Consider the following 20,669-nt stretch of genomic DNA (forward strand, 5'->3'; position numbering starts at 1 on the left):
GGGGAAGTTAGTGTATTAACCCTAGAGCATTTTAAAAAGAGGTCAAAATAGAGGACCATGCTTACTATAAAACGATGACACTTCAATGATGGACTCTAGGACATTAGCTACAGTCTCTGTTAGTGCCTAAAACTGTACTATTCAACAATTCTTATTCTCCTGTTCTTCTTCTTCCTACTTCCAACATGGTACTCCTAATTTTATAGACTGAAAATTTCCTATTACTTTAAGTGGTATTTGGCTTTTGGCACAGTCTTTTCTGAAATAATATTTTCAAAAGTAGATCCTTTTAAAAATCATTAATCTCCACTGATGTGTGTAAATCAGATTTCTTTTTTAATCTAACAGCAAATAATTACTGTGCCCCCTACTTGGAATGAGGCTGCATGCTTAAGCAGCAGTAAATAAAATAGTTCCTACAATCATGGTGTTTAATAGCCTAACAGGAACAAGATATTAAACACACAGTACCAAAAAAATCACACATTCAACATTGAAAAACCATTTTGTAAAACTGTTACTGTGTACCATTTTATGCTTCCAGAATCTCTTTCTTAGCAAAACCATTCAAATCAGTGTGTTTGAATATTTTTCTCAGTGTGTTTGAATACACCTCTTGATAAAACATCATCTGAGCCCTGTTCCCTTAAAATAGATTCTTACTTAGCTGCTAAAATAAGGTTTGGGTATCATTTGTGTGGTCCATTTAAATCAGATTAACGCAGATTGCAGCTGCACACTGTTTGACAGGATCAACAGCAGATAAGACAAGACAAATGCAGAAGCCCACCTGTGATGCCGCCAGCATCTCCAGTTTGTGGAGTCTCTGGAGGACGTTCTGCATGTCCTCCTGCAGGCGCATGAGCACAAGCGCGATCTGCTCGTTCAGGCTGCCCCTTGAGCCTCTGTCCGAACCCCAGCGTTCCCCATCACCTCCACTTCCCACTTGCCGACCCTTGCTTCCTTCACTCAAATGCTGCATCCTGTGCCCTATTTTAAGAGACCAAAATAAATTACTTTTTGGCTCAGTGGTAAAGAATCCACCTGCCAATGCAAGACACACAGATTTGATCCCTGGGTCGAGAGGATCCCCTGGAGCAGGAAATAGCAACCCACTCCCGTATTCTTGCCTGGGAAATTCCATGGACAGAGGGGCCTGGTGGGCTACAGTCCACGGGGTTGCAAAAGAGGGACATGACTTAGCACCTAAACAACAACAACAATCATATTTATAAAAGTAGAAATGGTGGGGTTTGGGTTTTGTTTTTTTTCATTTTTCCTGTTTCTTTGATATCTAAATTTCCAAAGTGGAGTGGAAGCAATAATAAAGTACACAAAATAAACTACTAAAATCAAAGAAGTTGACATAGGTGGAAACTTCCATTTATACTTACTGTTTTTTGGCTAAGGTTTTATAATGTACCTAATAAATTAGTACACAACTCAATGTATATAATATATAAATAATATACATATTTGGGTACATTCTTAAGAATTATTTACTAATATAGTAACAAGATTGAAAAATATGAAAACTGTTTCTTTTAGAGTACTGAGAGCTACATCAAATAGCCATGTTTTCTTATTTGGTCATTGTAAGCCTCCCAAAGGTTTTTAACTGATTTTTCTTATAAATGCCATCATAGTTAGACATATGGAAATCTCACTACTATTAACACATGGTTATCTATCCATCCATTTTTTCCCAACACATGTATTTACAGAATTGGCATTACCCCTTATACGTAATTTTGTGTACTACTTGTTAAAAGATATTATGAATATTTGTGTGTTCATAACAAATTTTATTTTAAATAATAAAATTTTATTCCAGTCCCAATAACACTGAAATGGCTACGTGAATTCATTTGTAAGACAAAGAAGTAATTTACTCAATTGTTCTCCACTTTTGGATAGTTAGGATGACTCCAAATTTTTACGATTACAAATAACATTGCAATGAATATTTTTGTATATAAATAAATTCTTGTCCAAATTTCTGTTGATTTCTTTAGGTCAGACAAATTCAAAGAAGAATTTCTGGATGAAAGGATAACAACTCTGTTGTGGTTTTTAATAAATGTTGCCAAGTTATTTTTCAGAAAGACTGAAACTTTTGTTTGTTTGGTTTTTTTTTCGGCTGAGCTGCGTTGGGAATCCTAGTTTCCCAATCAGGAATCAAACCCATGCCGCCTTACACGGGGAATGCAGAGTCCTAACCACTGAATTGCCAGGGAAGTCCAAAACAGTTTTATATTGCAGTGTGTAAAAGGTACTACTGTGTTACCTTACCCTTGCAGAAATGGGATATCACAAGTTTTATATGTTTGCTTGTATAATGTGTAAGTTTTCAACATTATAAGGGAATTCCCTGGCAGTCCAAGGGATGAGACTCCATGCTTCCACTGCAGGGGGCAGGGGTTCAGTTCCTGATTGGGAAATAAGATCCTGTATGCTGCATGGCATGGCCAAAAGACAAAAATAAAAAAAGAAGTGACAGGACACACATTTGGCTACCTTAAAGAAGTATATAAAAGATGTGGAAATAGATATGTTTTCCCCCATATCTTCAAAGAATACAGTGTTATGCCCTGTACAGTCAAAGGAGAGAACCAGACATAAAGGAAAATGGTCAGATGTTCTGAGGATAACTCTCAACACTCCCTTTGCCAAGGGACAGTCCTGGTGCCTCTCCTATCGAGAACCTCTCCATTTCATTAATTCCTTTATAAAGGCAGTGAGAACAAAAAACAAGTACCACCTACCTCTCCCTCTCCTAATGTTAGAGAACTCCTCACTTTCTCCAGCCCGTTTCTCGCGGTGCGGGGCTCCACTGTTACTCCCGCCGTCCTCTCCCCCACGCTTTACTTCACCTTTGCCTTCAACCACTGTGCCCTGCATGTCCTCAGGGCTGCCGTTCCCAGGAAGTCCTTGAACAGCTTCAGGAAAACCAGAACTTTCCAACGGTTGACTGGGATTACCACCCAAGTAATAGGAAAATGGTCCATTGTTTGATATAAAGCCGTCTAAAGACTACAAATGGAAAACAGTTATACATCACCAAGTTCTTATGACAACTGAAGAATTACTGGCTTTATAAAGTGGGTTTTTTTTTTTAATATTATCATAGAAAATATTATTTTTCTAAAAAATGTCAACTCATTTTCTGCCTCCCATCTGCAGGGAAGAAATGGGATGGAGATGATTCATCTATGAGCAAAGAACTGAGATACTTGGCAATGAACTGTTCTCATGAGTCATTCATCCAAGAAACATTTAAATACCTAGAGTTAATGTGTTCAAAAAGCACTGTGACAACATTATAAATCAATTATACCTCAATAAAGTTAAAAATAATGAATTAATGAAGTTAAAAATTAAATAAATTGAAAATTATTTTAGAAGGAACTGTGTTAGAATATGGGTGAGGAAGACTGGGGGAGTGGGATATATAAACAACAAGCATAAATACAACTGTCAAAACCACCTTAGCTGTTACCAGGAAAAGTTGTCAAAAAGGAAAAATAAAATTCAGGTACTTTAATGGTTTTTCCAAAGTTCGCTTTCAATACCAAATCTTAATTAACTGACATTTTAAAAAGTATTTCCACTCAAAATTTTAGTCTAATACGTCAACATGAAGAACAGATTTATTTAAGTTATTCAATCTTCTTGACTGTTAATGTCTCAGACATAGCATAAGGACTAGCATAAGGAATTCACCTTCTGACTCCCATCTCACCTCTCTCGGAATATTTATAAATGTAAATACATTATAAATTATAATATTTAAATATTTTGAATAGTCAGAAATTTTATATATTTTTAAACTCACAAAAAAACAAAATATAAATGTTTAAACATTTTACAGGTATGTTTTCAAAGTGGTGAAAAGCATACACATCTGTTATTAGCAGAAGTTATGCATGGAATTTGAATATATCACTTTGAAAACTTACCAATTAAAAAAATGTTATTTTTACCTCTTCTTGCCCAAATTGCTCCATGGAATCACAGTAAACTTCACTGTCTGAATCACTTGTCAAATGCTGAATTCCTGAAATATCTTCAACATGATCACTGTTTACATCTAAATATAAACAAATGTCCAGGTAGAATAGTTATTCTCTAATTGAAGAAAAATGCATTTATTTCATTTTCAAAACTTAATGGCTCTATATTATTTTCATATTGGGATAGAAATATGAATGTTGATTTATTTTAACTTACCAAAAATTTAAATTCAATCTAATTTTATGTAAAAAGATTACAAAGTATTTTATTATGGAATTTTACAAAGACACTGTCCAGATCAAGCTCATAAAAACCTAATAACACGTAAGAAAAAAACTGACTACCTGCTAGGGCCCTAAATCTGGGATGCAACCATGCATATTTGGTTGTTCTATTAAGAAATGGTATTTCTTGGTTTCTTGAGTGAACTGCAGCAATGTCAATAATTCACTGTATACATGCCGCTGCTGCTGCTGCTGCTAAGTCGCTTCAGTTGTGTCCAACTCTGTGCGACCCCATGGACTGCAGCCCACCAGGCTCCCCCGTCCCTGGGATTCTCAAGGCAAGAATACCAGAGTGGGTTGCCATTTCCTTCTCCAATGCATGAAAGTGAAAAGTGAAAGTGAAGTCGCTCAGTCGTGTCCGACTTAGCGACCCCATGGCCGGCAGCCTACCAGGCTCCTCCGTCCATGGGGTTTTCCAGGCAAGAGTACTGGAGTGGGTTGCCATTGCCTTCTCCACTGTATACATACTATATGCTCATCCCTAGAGCCCTAACTTATGAAAAGACTGTAACTTACCTTGCCGACTTGAGAACAAAAGTGTCATATAATTAGAGTATGAGTTAAAAGAAACATCAGTAATAAAAGCAAAAATTTCCAAGATTTTAGTTTAAAATGCCATATAAAAACACAATAAAAAATGTCTCAAGAAAAATATAAGCCCCAGCCCTAATTCAGTCTTTCAAAGAGATAACCCTTATAACAGTAATAAACCCTAAGATGTTATTCATAAGAGGTTTTTTAAAATTCTCAGCTACTCCTAAATATCTTAAAATTACTAAGAGTATTTTATTGATAGGCAAGAAGCCAGAGAAACAAATTTTGATGGGGACAGTACCTTGGTGAACGAAGACAACAGTTTTTCCAGTTTGCTCCAAGTTTTCATCTACAGATTTTACTTCCTCAGTGCATCGGCCATTCAGGGAAGGACTGGTATGAATGCTATTCTGTACGCCCTGCACAAAGCTGTCTTTATCATAGCCATTACTGACAATGATTTCCAAATTCTTATGGTCTGCAGATTTCTTCATCATTTTCTTATCTGTCATGTAAAAAGGGAGAGATTCATAAAAGTTAACTGTAGGAAAACTTCTATACACTATGTTCTAATATTGGGTAGTCATTCCCCTAGCCTAAGATAATCCTTTTGAAGGGCTTCCTACTTGGATCAGGGAGATAGGGTGCTCTTTGAAAATGGGTTAATTACATGCTGAGAGCTCACCCAAACTGTTGGTTTCAAAACTGCTTCAGTTGCATGTGAATCTTCTCAAATCCCTTTCAAGAGTTACTCTCAAGGTTCTTTCACTCTCTCAGGCACAGGCAAATTGCTTTGAAACACGGTCAAACTAAGAGGTCTACATAGCCAATAAAAAGAGCCTTCAAAGAAGGTATTATTTGTCAGACTTTATTGGAAAGTGAAGGCAAAACTAAGCCGTATGGTTTGTTTTAGTGTCTTTCTGCCCCCCCTTTCTAAAACAATATCCTGAAGAATCACTGGTACTCTTCCTCACAAGGCCCCCCCAGTGCAATACCCCAGGATTCCAACATTCCCTATTCATCAGAATCTCTGCCTGTATCCTATTCTCTGGAACCCATGCTATTCTTGACAAGATATTGAGGGTTTAACTTGTCTCCTCTCCTTGGTAACAATATGCATATTTATAAATGGAATATATTTCTAATGCAGCATTTCAGGCACTACATTTACAAGAGTGACCTATCCTTAGCCTTCAAATAACATCAGCCCACCTATGCTTAAGGCTGGCTGTCCCTGAACTTGTTGTGAACTTTCTGTGAAGCCTCTTGGTCCACAACAAACCTGGTTAGAGGTCAAGAGTCCAGGCCCTCCACGTGCCCTGATCACAGACAATGCCAAGTTAGTCCATACCTCTCCACAGCCTTTCATCTTAGTTAATGCAAAGTGATCAGCCCATCGCCCAAAGATTACCGCTATCACATGGTTCTGGTCTTTTCGGGTCTTCTTGGGCTGCTTCTTCCTCAGATTCAGCTCCACTATCACTGCTTTCAGCTTTACCATTAACAGTTTTGGCATTTGGAGTAGAAGCTAGAACATTACCAAGATCTAAAATACAAAATGACCGTTTCAACTTTATGCTGTAACACATAATCATGTTGTAATTTACAAATAATACCTTGTGTAATTCACAAATAATAAAATAATCTTGAAGTAAAAAGTTAGAATGTTAATATATAATTAACAGTATTATTTTCAACTATATATGTGTACATTACATATACACTGTACATATATATATGTACAATATATATACATTATATTAATTCCTCCAGTTATCTGTTCACAACAAAATGATAACACTATCTTAAATTCTTTCTAAACAAGGCAGAGGATAAATTATTTTAACACTGATCAAAATGTAAAGGTAAGAGATGAATGATCTTTATAAACAGTTAACAAAAAGACAGTTATTACATACATTAGAACGCTGAAAACAAACACCTTTGGCCCTAAAAGCACTCATGAATATTATGGTTGGACTGCATTAAAAAGTTTTTTTATCCTTTTATTACCTTTAGGGCTTCAGGTGTACAAATTACATTACTATGTGTTTACACAGTAAATGGAAAGTTAATCGTTTTTTTTTTAAGCATGAGTTTAAAAAAAGAAAAAGGATTAGTTAATGTGATCAATCACCTAAAAGGGACAAATTGTCCTATTACTCAAAGTCATACCTTGAGAGTAAATACATAAAAGGTTCTCAAACATTATCGTGGATAGGAATCACCTGAGATCTAGTTAAAATGCAGGTTCTGAATTGGTAAATCTGGGGTAATCTAAGATTCTAGATGTCCATAAAGCTCCTATGTGATGCCAATGCTGATGGTTACTGGACCACATTCTCAGACACTGGGGATTATATTTCCATAACTCTGAGATATTGAAGACATCCTAAGTGGCTCTTGGCCAAAAACAGTGGTCTTCCTCCACAAACATCTGGGCTTTATTTTCAATTATACAGGTCCCTTCTGGATGCTTCCATGCATTTCAAATAACCTATCAAATCTCCACTCATCTTTAACGGTCAGGCTTATAGCCTTATTTAAATCTCTCTAATCAGTAGCAGTAACAAGTAAAACTTCAACTCTATAGTCAACACTGAGCTCTATTCCCTCTCAGAGAATCATGATGATAACACATCTTTTGAATCTCCCTTACTCTGCCCCTGACAACCAGAAAAAATAAATAAATAAAAACTGACAATAAGTAAAATACAGAAACACCCACCACTCACAGGCACCTTCAACAAAGAAAGCAACAGGGAACCGCCTAATCCCTCTCATCAAATGGATGTTTGTTAGAGAAACACCAGACAGCAACAAAAGCAGCCCCGTATCACCTGTGATGAGAGCTGCAGAAAGCATGAACAATTATTAATAAGAGCTACTCAACATCCAAAAATCAACATAGTACACCGTGCTGCTGCCGCTGCCAAGTCGCTTCAGTCGTGTCCGAGTCTGTGCGACCCCATAGACGGCAGCCCACCAGGCTCCCCTGTCCCTGGGATTCTCCAGGCAAGAACACTGTTGTGGGTTGCCATTTCCTTCTCCAATGCATGCAAGTGAAAAGTGAAAGTGAAGTTACTCAGTCGTGTCCGACTCCTAGCGACCCCATGGACTGCAGCCTGCCAGGCTCCTCCGTCCATGGGATTTGCCAAGCAAGAGTATTGGACTGGGGTGCCATTGCCTGCTCCCGTAGTAGCCGACTAAAGGACAAAACCCACGTGATTATCACAATGGATGCAGAAAAGGCACTTGACAAAACCCAACACTCAACAATATAATACTGAAGACATTGAGAATATAAGAGAAATTTCTCAATCTGATCAAGGGCATTTATGAAAACTTACAACTAGAATCATACTCTATGTTGAAAGACTGAATGCTTTGTTCCTAAAACAAGGAACAAGACAAAGATGTACTATAAGTTCTACCTGGGGCTATCAGGCAAGAAAAACAAACAAAAGGCATCCAGATTGGAAAGGAAGAAGTAAAATGGCCTCTGTTTGCAAATGACATACTCTCAAACACAGAAAATGCTAAGTAATCTACCAAAAAATCTATTAGAAATAATAAATGGTTCAGTAAGGTTGTAAGATACAAGATCAATACACAAAAATCAATGTATTTCTACAAACTACCAATAAATAATCCAAAAATGAAATTAAAAGTCAATTTACAATAGCTGCAAAAAGAATAAAATAACTAGCCACACATTTGACCAAAGATAGTGTAAGAACTATACACTGCAAATGATAGTACATTGTTGAAAGAAATTAAAGAAGATCTAAAGAAATGGATTGGAAGGTAATATTGTTGAGCTGACCATACTCCCCTAAATGATCTATAATTCATTATAATCCCTAACAAAATCCCTAACAAAAACAGCTAGGCAGTTTTCTAAAAATTGACAAGCTAATTCTGAAATGCATAGGGAAATGCAAGGAATCAAGAACCGGCAAAATTATTTTGAAAGAAGAACAAAGTTGGAAAGCTCTTTCCTGATTTCAAAACTTAATATGTATGTTCTGAAAAAGCCCATGTGACATAGATAATCTGTTCTACTTGACCTACTTTTAATAAGAACAAAAAGAACTACTTAATAAGATTCTTTAAAAAAAAAAAACATAAAAAATTCAAAGATTACAAACTGTCTTGCAATTTGGCAATATCTTACAAAAGTGGACACCCATCAAACACTCATAATTTGTGATTTAGCAATTATATTTCTAATATAATTTATTACTTATATAGTTCCACCTATGTAAAATGACATTTGTACATGGTTACTTTCACCAGCAAGCTTTGAAGATCAGAAAAGAAAACAATCTAAATTCCTTTAGAGTGGCACAGGTTAAATAAATTATGGTGTAGGTCCACATCCCTCACAATCCTTGGATCTAGATATGATTTGAAATCCAGAGTTTTCTAACTTTGCAATGGTCATATACTGTATATAATGTATATTATACAATACCTTCAAGAGAGTCTAAGGCAGCTCTCACAAAAAAATTTTAAAAAATAATATTTTTACAGCAAAACATGAAAGTGAAGTCACTCAGTCGTGTCCGACTCTTTGCAACCCCATGGACTGTAGCCTACCAGGCTCCACCATCCATGGGATTTTCCAGGCAAGAATACTGGAGTGGGTTGCCATTTCCTTCTCCAAGAGATATTCCCAACCCAGGGATTGAACTCGGGTCTCCCACATGGTAGGCATTGTAGACAGACGCTTTACCGTCTGAGCCAAAAACATAGTAATAGGCAAAATCAGAATAAAAACTTAAAATAGCCTCATGTCATTTCAGATCAAGGTTTGCTCCTCCTATACATATTAGGACAAGTTTTTCTGCCAAATGGGTTAACAAAAAAGCTTTATCAAGCCTTTCGAAATTTTTAATTATAGCTAAGGGATTATGGATCTGAGACGTCATTATCTGAAACTTCATTATTTCTTTCAACATTTGCCTCTGGCTGTAGGCTGGACACAGCGAAAGCAGGTCCAGAGTTATTCCCCTCTGCATCCTACCAACACACTTCAGAGAAAGAAAACATTGATAGTCTTTTCTGACTTGAGTAAGTATGAAATACAAAGAAGGTAACTTGTTAATGCTTGACCCCTCGAGTAGACAAATCAGATACAGAGGGTGTGGTACTGAGTCATACACAGTAAAAATTACCATCAGTTATGATGGTAGACACAATCTGCAGGCCTCATGACAGGACAGAAAGATTATCATTTCCATCAATTAGTAAAAGATGGAATGGGATGCCAGGGAAAAAGAAAGTAAGGATGGCCAAGCTGATTTTTATTTAAAACATATATGACTGTCATTTAAAATGACTCTTACTGGCTCATTTCACTCTGCTTTCTAAAACAATTTGAAGAGCAAATGTTGACAGTTAATACCAGCAAATCTGCAGAATATTCAGCTCCTTCTAGTACATAAAAGATAAGCCTTTCAATTCTTTACTGAGAACATGAAAACAGAATTCTAAAAAAAAAATGACAAGTGAGGTGAATTCACTGACGTCTTGTTTTAAATGCTCTAAAACTCTAGCTACACTAAAGTTAAACCATACTATAAACATAATCACTTAAAATTAGCTAGCAAGTCATTTTAGCCATAGCACTGCTAATACAATTCATAAAGCAAACAGAAAATATAAAAAATTAATCATAAAATCAAAACCATGAATTCTGTTACAATTCTGTATACAAATGAACCATCTGTCATATTTTAATAACTCAGGGTTAAAAATTAGGGTTTATAATATTTTGGAACTTGGTACAATGCATTTGCTTAGAAAAAAAACTCTTGAGTGAAAAGCTCGTTAAGTTATATAAATTTGTGCAGAATTCTTCTGACATGTAAATTTTGAACAAAAGTTTCACATGGAAAAAAAAAAAAAGTTTCACATGGATTTCATTTATTCCTACCTTCTAAGCATTTAGAGATTTTCTCCAGTCGGACTGGCATGTGAAAGTGAAAAAAAAATTAGACATATAAATATTAATACACACATAATATATCAATCGCTGAATGAAAAACTAGGTAAAAGAGCCCAACCTGAGGTTAAATCAGAACTTCTGCCACTTTTTTTGTCTTCTACAATTTCATAAAATGGACCAATGACATGTAGCAATTCTTCAACTTTTTCAGTCATCGGCATAGTTTCGAGAATCTGTAATGAAACGAAACAAATCTTGTGAAAACCAACTACTAATGTGATCCACGCTAGGACCAAATAATATATTTATAATTTACTTACTGATAAACTTTGAGAAGAAATTTACAGACTCCTCAAAGTATCTATGTTAATTACATATATTAACGTATATACCACCCTAAAAAAATTTCAGGCTACGATTTAAAAGCGTTCTCATTTTGAAAACTACTTTACACAAACTTCGTGTAAAATTTTACATGATAACCTATATATTGTGCATTAAACACTAAAGGCACTAATGTAAAATAAAATAAAAAACTGTGGGACTAAAGTGAAATTCTTGTGTCCAGTATTTAAAAAGGTACTTAAGGAAGGCAGGAAATGGTAACCACTTTCAGACACCTTCATAACTATGGGCCAATTTAGAATCATCAGAGTTAAAAGGCAAGGTAAATTAAATGAAAAAGCATTCAAATAAATAGTCATAAGCTGGTGACTGACAAATTATTTCTATATGTGGAATTTTTTAAATTTATTTTTAATTGGAGGATAATTTCTTTACAATATTCTGTTGGTTTCTGCCATACATCAACATGAATCAGCCATAGATATACATATGTCCCCTTTCTCTTAAATCTCCCTCCCACCTCCTACCTATATATGGAATATTTTACAGATATTAAAAAGTCTAAGATTAGTTCTGTGTGTGCTGATTGGGAAAATACCTATAATTTTTTTTTACAGGCAGAAAGCTAGTTGCTGCACAGTATGTTTAATATGGTACCACTATCGGTTTCCTTTCCACTTTTAAATAAAAGGATATATATGTGTACAAATATATATATATATCTTTTCTGTATCAATCTACAAAACATAGTTAAAATTACCACTCAAGAATTAAAATGGAGGGAATGAGGAAAGATCATAACAAAATTTTAAGGAAAAAAAGAAAAGAATGGTAGCTGTAGATTATCTTTCTCTCTGCTTTTGAAAGGCTCCTTTGTTGTTCTACTGATACAGTTAACAACCAAAAGAACTAAGCTCTGACCTCTGTTACGGATAAACAAAGTCCACCAAATAAAACTGAAACTGTAACAAAATCCACAACTCTGAGCATGTAGAAGAGATTAGACCAAAGCAAATCAGTCTGAACCTACCAAATAAAGACTACTACTAAGAGATTAATACTGTCGAAGCACCGGCAAAAACTATTCCTTTTTACAGATTTTCTTTATGTTCCAAGGTTATTTTACATTCTCAGACAAATCTAGATTTCACAACTTCTGATCTATCACAACATACAAATATTCCTTTATAAAAAGGCATTAAGATCATCTTTAAAATGACAATTAAAATGATTTCATCAAATTGCTTCTGGAAGAGCTAATTAATAAAGAATGCCCTCCTTACTAGTTACCAGACAAACTAAAAGCATCCTTATCTTATTCTCCTTCTGAAGAATTTTTGCATTCACATAAAAAATCTTGTTAGTAAGAAATCTACTGATAGGAACATCTCAATTAATGAGTCAACACTTGTATGAGAACACTGTTGGGCAGTTTTATTACCTATTTCTCATTAAAAGTTTCAAAGCAGAAAAAATGTTTTAAAGACAGTCCAGGTAAGTCCCAGACTCCTGAGAAAGGGAAATCAATATTTTAAAAGGTTCCTATTCATATACTTTCTGCAAAAGTCAACTATAGAGAAAGACAGGAAAGATGAAAAAAGAAAACAAAATACCATGTCACGATGTGATGTACCTTCAAGAAAAAACTGCACCTTAAGATGAACTTTGATACAGATAAAGCCTTGATAAACTCAATAATCTCGGAGAAGGCAATGGCACCCCACACCAGTACTCTTGCCTGGAAAACCCCATGGATGGAGGAGCCTGGTGGGCTGAAGTCCATGGGGTTGCTAGGAGTCAGACAGGACCGAGTGACTTCACTTTCACTTTTCACTTTCAAGCATTGGAGAAAGAAATGGCAACCCACTCCAGTGTTCTTGCCTGGAGAATCCCAGGGACGGGAGAGCCTGTTGGGCTGCCGTCTATGGGGTCGCAGAGAGTCGGACACGACTGAAGTGACTTAGCAGCAGCAAAGTCAATAATCTAGATTCTATATTCTAATGTAATACAATCTCCTTGTTTCTTAAAACAAAGCAGTTAATTAGACTGATATAAAAATTAAGGCGGCCCTGAAAAGTTTTATTTTCTATTATGAATTATTTTCCCTACCTTTTTCATTTCTTCAACATAAGCAATCATGGCTTCCTCTTTGGTCATATCACCCAAAGAACTCCACGCATCCCTAGAAATGAAGATACCCAAATAACAACAGAAAGACACCTGATTTCAATTGCTTAGAATACAATTTACAGTTACTGCTATAGGGTCATTAATTTAAAATAGGCTTTACTTAAAGCTATTAATACAAACATTAACATGTTTCCAAAGGATCTCTTTAAATGCACCAAACTTGAAGAAAAATATCACTGAGCAAAATGGAAAACTGAGTAGTATCTAAAACTTTATTAATAAGTATAAAATATATATAAATATATATATCATAGATTACAGAAACCACATTATACAGACTACAGGCCACAGACACTATACACTGTTGATGATTATTTGCTAAAAACTCTTTAAAGTCTTTATCATTATAAAGAACACTGACAAAAATGAACATTTTTAGAAAATTTTACAAGCATTGTCACAGTCAGGTTTCAAATGAACAGAAGTTTTGGTTAATTTAAATAAGAGTCTAACTTAGACACTTGAAAAATGGAAACGTTTTCTTCCAAAAAAAAATGAAAATGTGAGAGACAAGAAAAATTTAGTCTTAGATGATTAGAAGAGCCTTTGAAATTTTTGCCTAAAATGAAAACCTCTCTTTTTAGAAGTATTTTCCAGAAGCAGTTTAACTCCACCAAAGGTCAATTCTGAGGAAAATCATTAATAAATAAATTTTCCTCAAACGGTTTAAAAACCATATTGCTGTTACCTTTAAGCTAGTATCTTAGGACTTTTCAAAAAGATCTTAGAGGAAAGTACAGAACTAAGAAATCCTCAAAGGAGTTTAAGGACTTTCAGTACAGGGTGAACTTAGCCATCAAAACATATGGCTCTTAAGACTTACTCGGCCAGTTAGCATACTCTATTCCTGACTTACATGATGTATGGTCATGATATTCTGTTTAAGAACGTCAAATGTTGGTCTGTTGGAAACATGGCAGAGGTATTTTGTGATTCTGTTAAATATATTAAAAATCAAATTTCTATTCAAGTACCGTGGGACAGGAGTGATAGCTGAGATAAAAAGTAAGCCAGAACCTGAGTCATGCTCCTAGTTACTTATTATCTTAAAGGCTCGAAGCAAACCATGTCACCTGACAAGCCAAAGTCAGCCTTTTTCTTGGCAGGTAAAAGAAGCAGGAGAGTTTGTTTTTTTTAAATGCAGTTTGTGAGACAGTCTTGGCATAATAAAAAGAAAAAAAAATTCCATAAAGAAAAAGACTAACTGAAAATGCTTTTTATCTTTGCTACACCCACCTCTTGTGGTTTTATTGTTTTTCTCTCTTCCCCAAGACCTTCCTATTTGTGTGAAATTGTGTTGGAGCACATGGAAGATAAAAATGGATCCAACACTTGGAAAACTTTATGCACAGAATAATACATAACCATATAAATAACAGTCATATGACAATTATGTTATTAAACTTAAAAATTCTTTCATAGCTTTCTTCATAAAATTACCATTTGTATCTTCCAACAGGATCCCAGAAGCCAGGCTTTGACAGTTTACAAGGTCCTTCAGTTGCCTGCTTATAGAAGCTATAGAACTTGAGCATCATTTCATTTGTTGGCTGGAATGAACCTGTTGAAAACATACATTAAGTAAGATCACTTGGAGAATACAATTGATCATTTAATGCAATAAATTAGCTAAGCTATACTAATAGTGATTTTTTAATACTTCATTAATAGTCCAAACTATTCCTATTTTACAGCAACAAAAGTTATGGCTCAGTTTCTTTATTCCTTTGATTTAAAAATAAAATTCCCTGGCTACCCAGTAGTTAGAATGCAATTCAGGGGACACAGGTTTGATCCCTGGTTGGGGAACTAAGATCCCACATAACACATAGCGTGGGCCAAATCAAAAAACTCTGAGATTTTACACTTTCATAACATTGTCCAACAATTCAATAAATAAAAGAATAAAGGAACAAATATGCTATAAGTGTAACCAAAATAATTGGTAAATGTCACTTAAAAAAACAAAATATAGAAAAACTGTATCATGCAACTATAATTAAGGTATTTTTATCCAAAAATTGTGACAAATCACACTGACTAGAATAAATGAAAAAGTGAAATATATACTCTGCTAACTCAAATTGCAACAGCAAGAAATTCAACTTCTTTTGATTTCCGATTTCTCGATGGATTACAAAGTTGGGCTACAGCCAACCAGCATGTACTGTGGTAGAAAAAGAATTAATCCAATATGAAATACGTTTCTCATTTCCTACCTCCATAGTTTTTAGACACATCAGTTTTTTAAGGATCAGACTTCATACATGTTTCTAGCATATCAGGAAACATTTTTATATTTAAAAATTTCAAATTGTTTGAATTAATGCTGTAAGTTGCAATACTATTTAACAACCGAGAAAAACTAGAATATAAATGTTTTATAATAACAAGCTAAATAATTTTGATACACATATATGACAGGATTATTTATAACTACTGCCCTTAAAAACGTTGCTGTCTTTTGTGTACTAATATGGAATTACGTTCATGCCATAAGTGGAAAGGTTATAGACAATTTTATTGTCTTATTCCATCTTCAAAAAATAAATACATATGCAAATGTATTAGTTGTACATGTGTGTGTAAGATCCAGCTTGTATTCATGCATGTGTGATCTAGATATATACATATCAAATATGTACATATATTATTCTTACTGAATATCTCTGGGACTTAGAAATGGGGAATGAGGCAACTTTCACTTGCACTATTTTTATATTACAAAGTACGTGTTATTTTGTAATAAAATTTAAAATACAGAAAATAAAGACAAGTAGAAATCATTTAAAAATTTACTGTAGAAAAATATTAAAAATAGCATGAAAAATGCTTCATGATCTACTATGAAATGAGAACAAAACAGCAGTTTAAAACAGCATAACCAGCACAATCCATTTCTGCAAAATAAATACCTACATACTTAAAAAGCAGAGTAGAAGGAAACACATCAAAATGTTAAAAGAGGATATAGCTAGATCATAGGCATATAGATTACTTCTAGTTTCTTTTTGCTCATTTTTATTTTTTCAAAATTTACATTTAGTGTATATTACTTTTACTCCAAAATTTATAATAAAATTAAAACTGTAAAAATATTTTTAAAATTTCATAGATTGCATAATAAGCTGATAACATGTAGTTATCGAAAGCTAACAGTTTATACACATTGTAATTGAATTGTAATTGAAAATTACAAAACAGACAAGCTGAGAGCTGATGGTTCAGATTTGGCCAGGAATACATAATTAATTCCAAAATTACAATAATAACTAAGTACACACTACATGCTCATTTAAGAATATCCATTAGATAGAGTGCTTCAGTGATACAGTTTTTACACAGCAGAGGGGGAAAAATGGAGAAACTGTAGTTTAAAATGGTTACCTATTTCACTAACACAAACCCAAATATAAAACACCAAAAGCTTCATCTCATAATATCTTTAGTAAGTCAATCAACTGAGATTTAAAAGTTTATTGGTTAAGGTGACTAACATATACATTAGGTTACAACAAAAACGAATAACATATACTGAATGTATCCTGTGTATAAGACACTGGATAAAATATAATCTCTGTCCTCAAGGTACTCATGCATAATATATTTGATATATATGTGTTTAAAATACTATATAAGTTCTAAAGGCCAAGAGTATACCAAACAAGATGCTACAGGATTCTTCATAACTTTATACCATAATAAAGATTAAGCAACAAGAAACAAAAAACTGTAAGTTTATTTGCAAAATAATCCAGGACAGATGACATAACTTAAAAGTTTTTACTATAGAAATAATTAGTGATTCATTATAACAACAGTTCTGTTTCAATTATTATCAATTTCATTTCAGGGAATAACAGTACAGTACTGAACATTGCCTAACTCTGTTGCCATTTGGCAGAGGTTCTTGACTTTGCAATATCTTCTTAAACGTTATAAAATACAAACTGTATACTTACATGGATTTCCTAATAAGCAATACATGATCCTAGTAAAGATAGCAAACTATCACCAAGTCTATCCTATCAAATCTCAAGAAGTATAAAAACACGTGCTTTAGAAATAAAGATGACGGTACCATTTAAACAAAACTCTTAGCATCATGTCTTCCTATAAACTCTCTCAATCAGACGTTTTAAAAATCAATACCTAAGTTCCTGTTATTTCTTTACATTTTGTTCATTCACTCTTCTCTTTCAATCCCTCGTGTGTCCTCCGTTATGATGTTTGAAGATTACGAAAGCAAACTTATTTTATGTATAGTTGTTTTCAAAACCTTTTTATCTGCACTTAATGAATGTTTGTTAACAGTACTGAACTTAGCCCAATGATTTACTGAATTTAGCCCAATGGATTACTTAGCCTTAGCCCAATGATCATGAAAATAGTGACCATGACATTAAATACTGTAGTAATGCATTAGCGTTGTATTCAGTTAGTTTTACACTCTGGCACAATGAAAGCACTTAAAAGCATCATTTTAAAAATATAAGTTTACGTGAAAGATAATTCATATAATGCAGAAAGATAAGTGAAAAGTCAAAGTCCCCCTCTTCAAGCCTTTCCACAGGGGAAAAAAAAAAATCTGAATAATGGCCTTAAACTTCCCAACATTTGTCAAAGACATACAATTACAAATTCAAAAAGCTCTGCAAAATCCTGAACAGCATAAACAGGAAGAAAACCATACCAAGACAGGTCATAATCAAACCACATAGAGAAAAATCTTGACAAAAGTCAGAAAAATGACAGGCCAAATATCAAAGAACAACTCCAATGACTTTTCAGCTAAGTGGCCAGACTCCAAATGAGTGCAAAAGAGAGAACACTAGGACAACGAAAACAGTTGTTTTTTTTTAAGCAGTAAATATTTACCCACTTTTAAATAAGAGAAATCGTTTTACATGCGAATACAGTGGTTCTTTTCCTTTCTTTTCCTTCATATGAAAAGTTTTCAGAAAGTAGACTTTATGAGTATGCGACCCAGGGCATCTCTATCCTAGATTTTATTTTACCATACCCAAACCGCAGTCATTAAGTGACGAGATTTTTCAACAATACAAACTACTTAAGATCTGGATACTGTATCTGTTTCAGGCTTGAAAGACCAGCAGGCAGTTAAATTCACATCTGATACCTCCCTTCAACTGCATGCAGAAATCAAGGAAGAAAATAAGTAGGTTAAATAAGCAAGACCAGAAGCAGAAAGAAGGTTCAAGGAGGTGAGATTCAGAAAACTGGGGCCTCGGGCCTCTGCAGGAGGCTTCTTCAGCGGGGCCCAAGTGGACGTACCATTTTTCGGCAAGCTCTGTATCACCTTCACAGCCGCCTCAAACCGGGTTTCGTGAACGGATCTCGTGTCCGCCATCTCCAGCCGCCAGCGCCGGCCGCGGTCCCAAGGTCTGTCGCCTGGAATCAGGCAGCAGCAGCAGCACCAGCTTTCCCAGGAGCCTGCATGAAACTGAAACATGGAGCGCAGCCGCGGATCAACATTCCCGAAGGGAGGAGGACTCCAAAGCGCAGCTGGTCAGCTCCCCGTGGCCCTGCCCTCTCCAGGCCACACCGTCCGAGATGGCCCGGCTCCTTCCTCCTCCCCGGGGCGTGACCTACGCTGGGGAGGCCGGGCCCCCCGGACGGAAAAATAACTCACCGAGAGGAAGAGCATATCTAGCAGAAGGCGGAGGGGCCCAGGGCACCGGTGGTCGCGGTGCAGCCGTCCCACCCACAGGACCCTGGCGGAGCAGCCACACCCCCCATCTCGGCGAGGTCCGTCTGTCCGTCCGCGACCTCCAAGCAGCCCCGCCCCAGAGCTTTGGGGGTGGGGGCCCCACTCTCTGCTGCCGCCGCGCAGTAAACTCCACCCACCAGCCCGGCGGCTGCGGCGGTGACGCGCGCTGTTTGCCCCTCCCCGGAGGAGTTGGGCCGGAGAAGGCAGAAAAGGAGAGCAGGGAAACTGGATCGCTGGAGGGCCCTGGGATCGCTGTTTGAACAGGCCTGAGCGAAGTGTCCTTGCCAGTGCGACCGCCACGGGGTGCAGCGCGCGGGTTGGGGGATTGGAGGGGGGTGCAATGCGGGACAAAAAAAAAAAAAAAAATGACTGTGGTCCCCAGCGTCTTAGGTTAAGGTTTGGAGAAAGGTGATGGGGTTTAAGCAAAGTGCTTTAGATCCAGAGAGGCTTGGTGCGAACCTTAAGTTCTGCCATTTAAAGTTCTGTGACCGACCTAGGGGCAAGTCACTTCGCCTCTCCCGATGGCAATCTTCCTAACACCGGTAGAGGAAAGGATTTAGGGATGTTGGGTGGAGGTGCTTAGTAGTGCTTGGCTCGCAGGCCTTCGACAGCTTTAGCCGCCCCGATACAAGGACATCTGAGCAACAACCAAAGGAGAGGGGGAGGTCGCCCGCTACTTAGACGGGGCGGGGGGAGGAAGAACACCTTCCCCGGCATCACCCCCCCCCCCCGACTTCGAGCCCCAAGGAGCCGGGCACGGTGCCGCTCCAGCCCGCGCTAACGGGAGACAAGGCGTGGGTCAGGGGCGAACGAGGACAGGCGCGGCAGCCCTAGAAAGGGGTAGACCCCGGGCCTTCGCCTTCCTAGCGCATCGAACCGTATCGTCAGGCACCTAGGAAGCGGTCCCAGGCCCACAGTGGAGGCGCTGCTTTGGGTTCTGGGGAATGGAGCCCGGCGGCCCGGAAATCCCAAAGTCGCCAAGGTCCCTCTGTCAGTTCGGGATGGGTTAGGAGGGTGACTATTCCAAATCTACTCTTCCCCTGGAGCCGCAGTGCCAGCCTTTACCTTGATTCTGCGGGGGCAAGGCCTGTCCGTTAAGGTCCCCGACGCCCGCCCCTCGCCGTCCCCCCGCCCACCCCCGCGGGCTTGTGGGAAATGTAGTCCCCTCTCCCGGCGCTTCCGGACACCTCCCTCCCCCCGGCGGGAGTTCTCCCACCGGTTCCGGTTCGGTTTCTCGGTCCTGTAGACCCTGAAGCCGTTGGGCCGGAAATCCCGCCTTCCTATGTTCCTTCCAGAAACACTACATCCGCTTCCATCCGAAGGGAATCGACCCTCTGTGGTGTCTTTCGGAGGAATCCCGGTGGGACTGGACTTGATTCGAAGAACTGGGGTCTCATTACTTGCTCCTGATATTTACTAATTGAAGGCGGGAGGAGAAGGAGATGGCAGAGGGTGAGATGGCTGGATGGCATCACCGACTAGATGGACATGAGTCTGAGCAAGCTCGGGGAGTTTGGTGATGGACAGGGAAGCCTGGCGTTCTGCAGTCCATGGGGTCGCAAAGAGTCGAACACTACTGAGCGACTGAACTGAACTAATGTTTAGTAAACGTTGAGGT

General features: G+C 37.1%; 1 protein-coding gene across 5 annotated transcripts in view; it reads right to left on the reverse strand.

The window, feature by feature from the left end:
* ACBD5 (acyl-CoA binding domain containing 5) overlaps positions 1–20,181 on the reverse strand; it is a 31,531-nt gene extending 11,350 nt beyond the window's left edge. Inside the window, exons 1-11 of one of the 5 annotated variants that reach the window (XM_005214157.5) lie at positions 20,117–20,181; positions 18,616–18,784; positions 14,761–14,881; positions 13,240–13,312; positions 10,904–11,018; positions 10,774–10,806; positions 6,244–6,378; positions 5,134–5,337; positions 3,984–4,090; positions 2,766–3,033; positions 791–990 (exon numbers count right to left, since the gene is read on the reverse strand). In XM_005214157.5, the coding sequence (XP_005214214.1) occupies positions 791–990; positions 2,766–3,033; positions 3,984–4,090; positions 5,134–5,337; positions 6,244–6,378; positions 10,774–10,806; positions 10,904–11,018; positions 13,240–13,312; positions 14,761–14,881; positions 18,616–18,691 (1,332 nt within the window). In that variant the 5' untranslated portion in view covers positions 18,692–18,784; positions 20,117–20,181. 5 annotated transcript variants of the gene reach the window in all.
* Between the last annotated feature and the right edge of the window lie 488 nt (positions 20,182–20,669).

The sequence above is a fragment of the Bos taurus genome, chromosome 13 (genome assembly GCF_002263795.3).
Source record: "Bos taurus isolate L1 Dominette 01449 registration number 42190680 breed Hereford chromosome 13, ARS-UCD2.0, whole genome shotgun sequence".
In the NCBI taxonomy this organism is placed as follows: Eukaryota; Metazoa; Chordata; class Mammalia; order Artiodactyla; family Bovidae; genus Bos; species Bos taurus.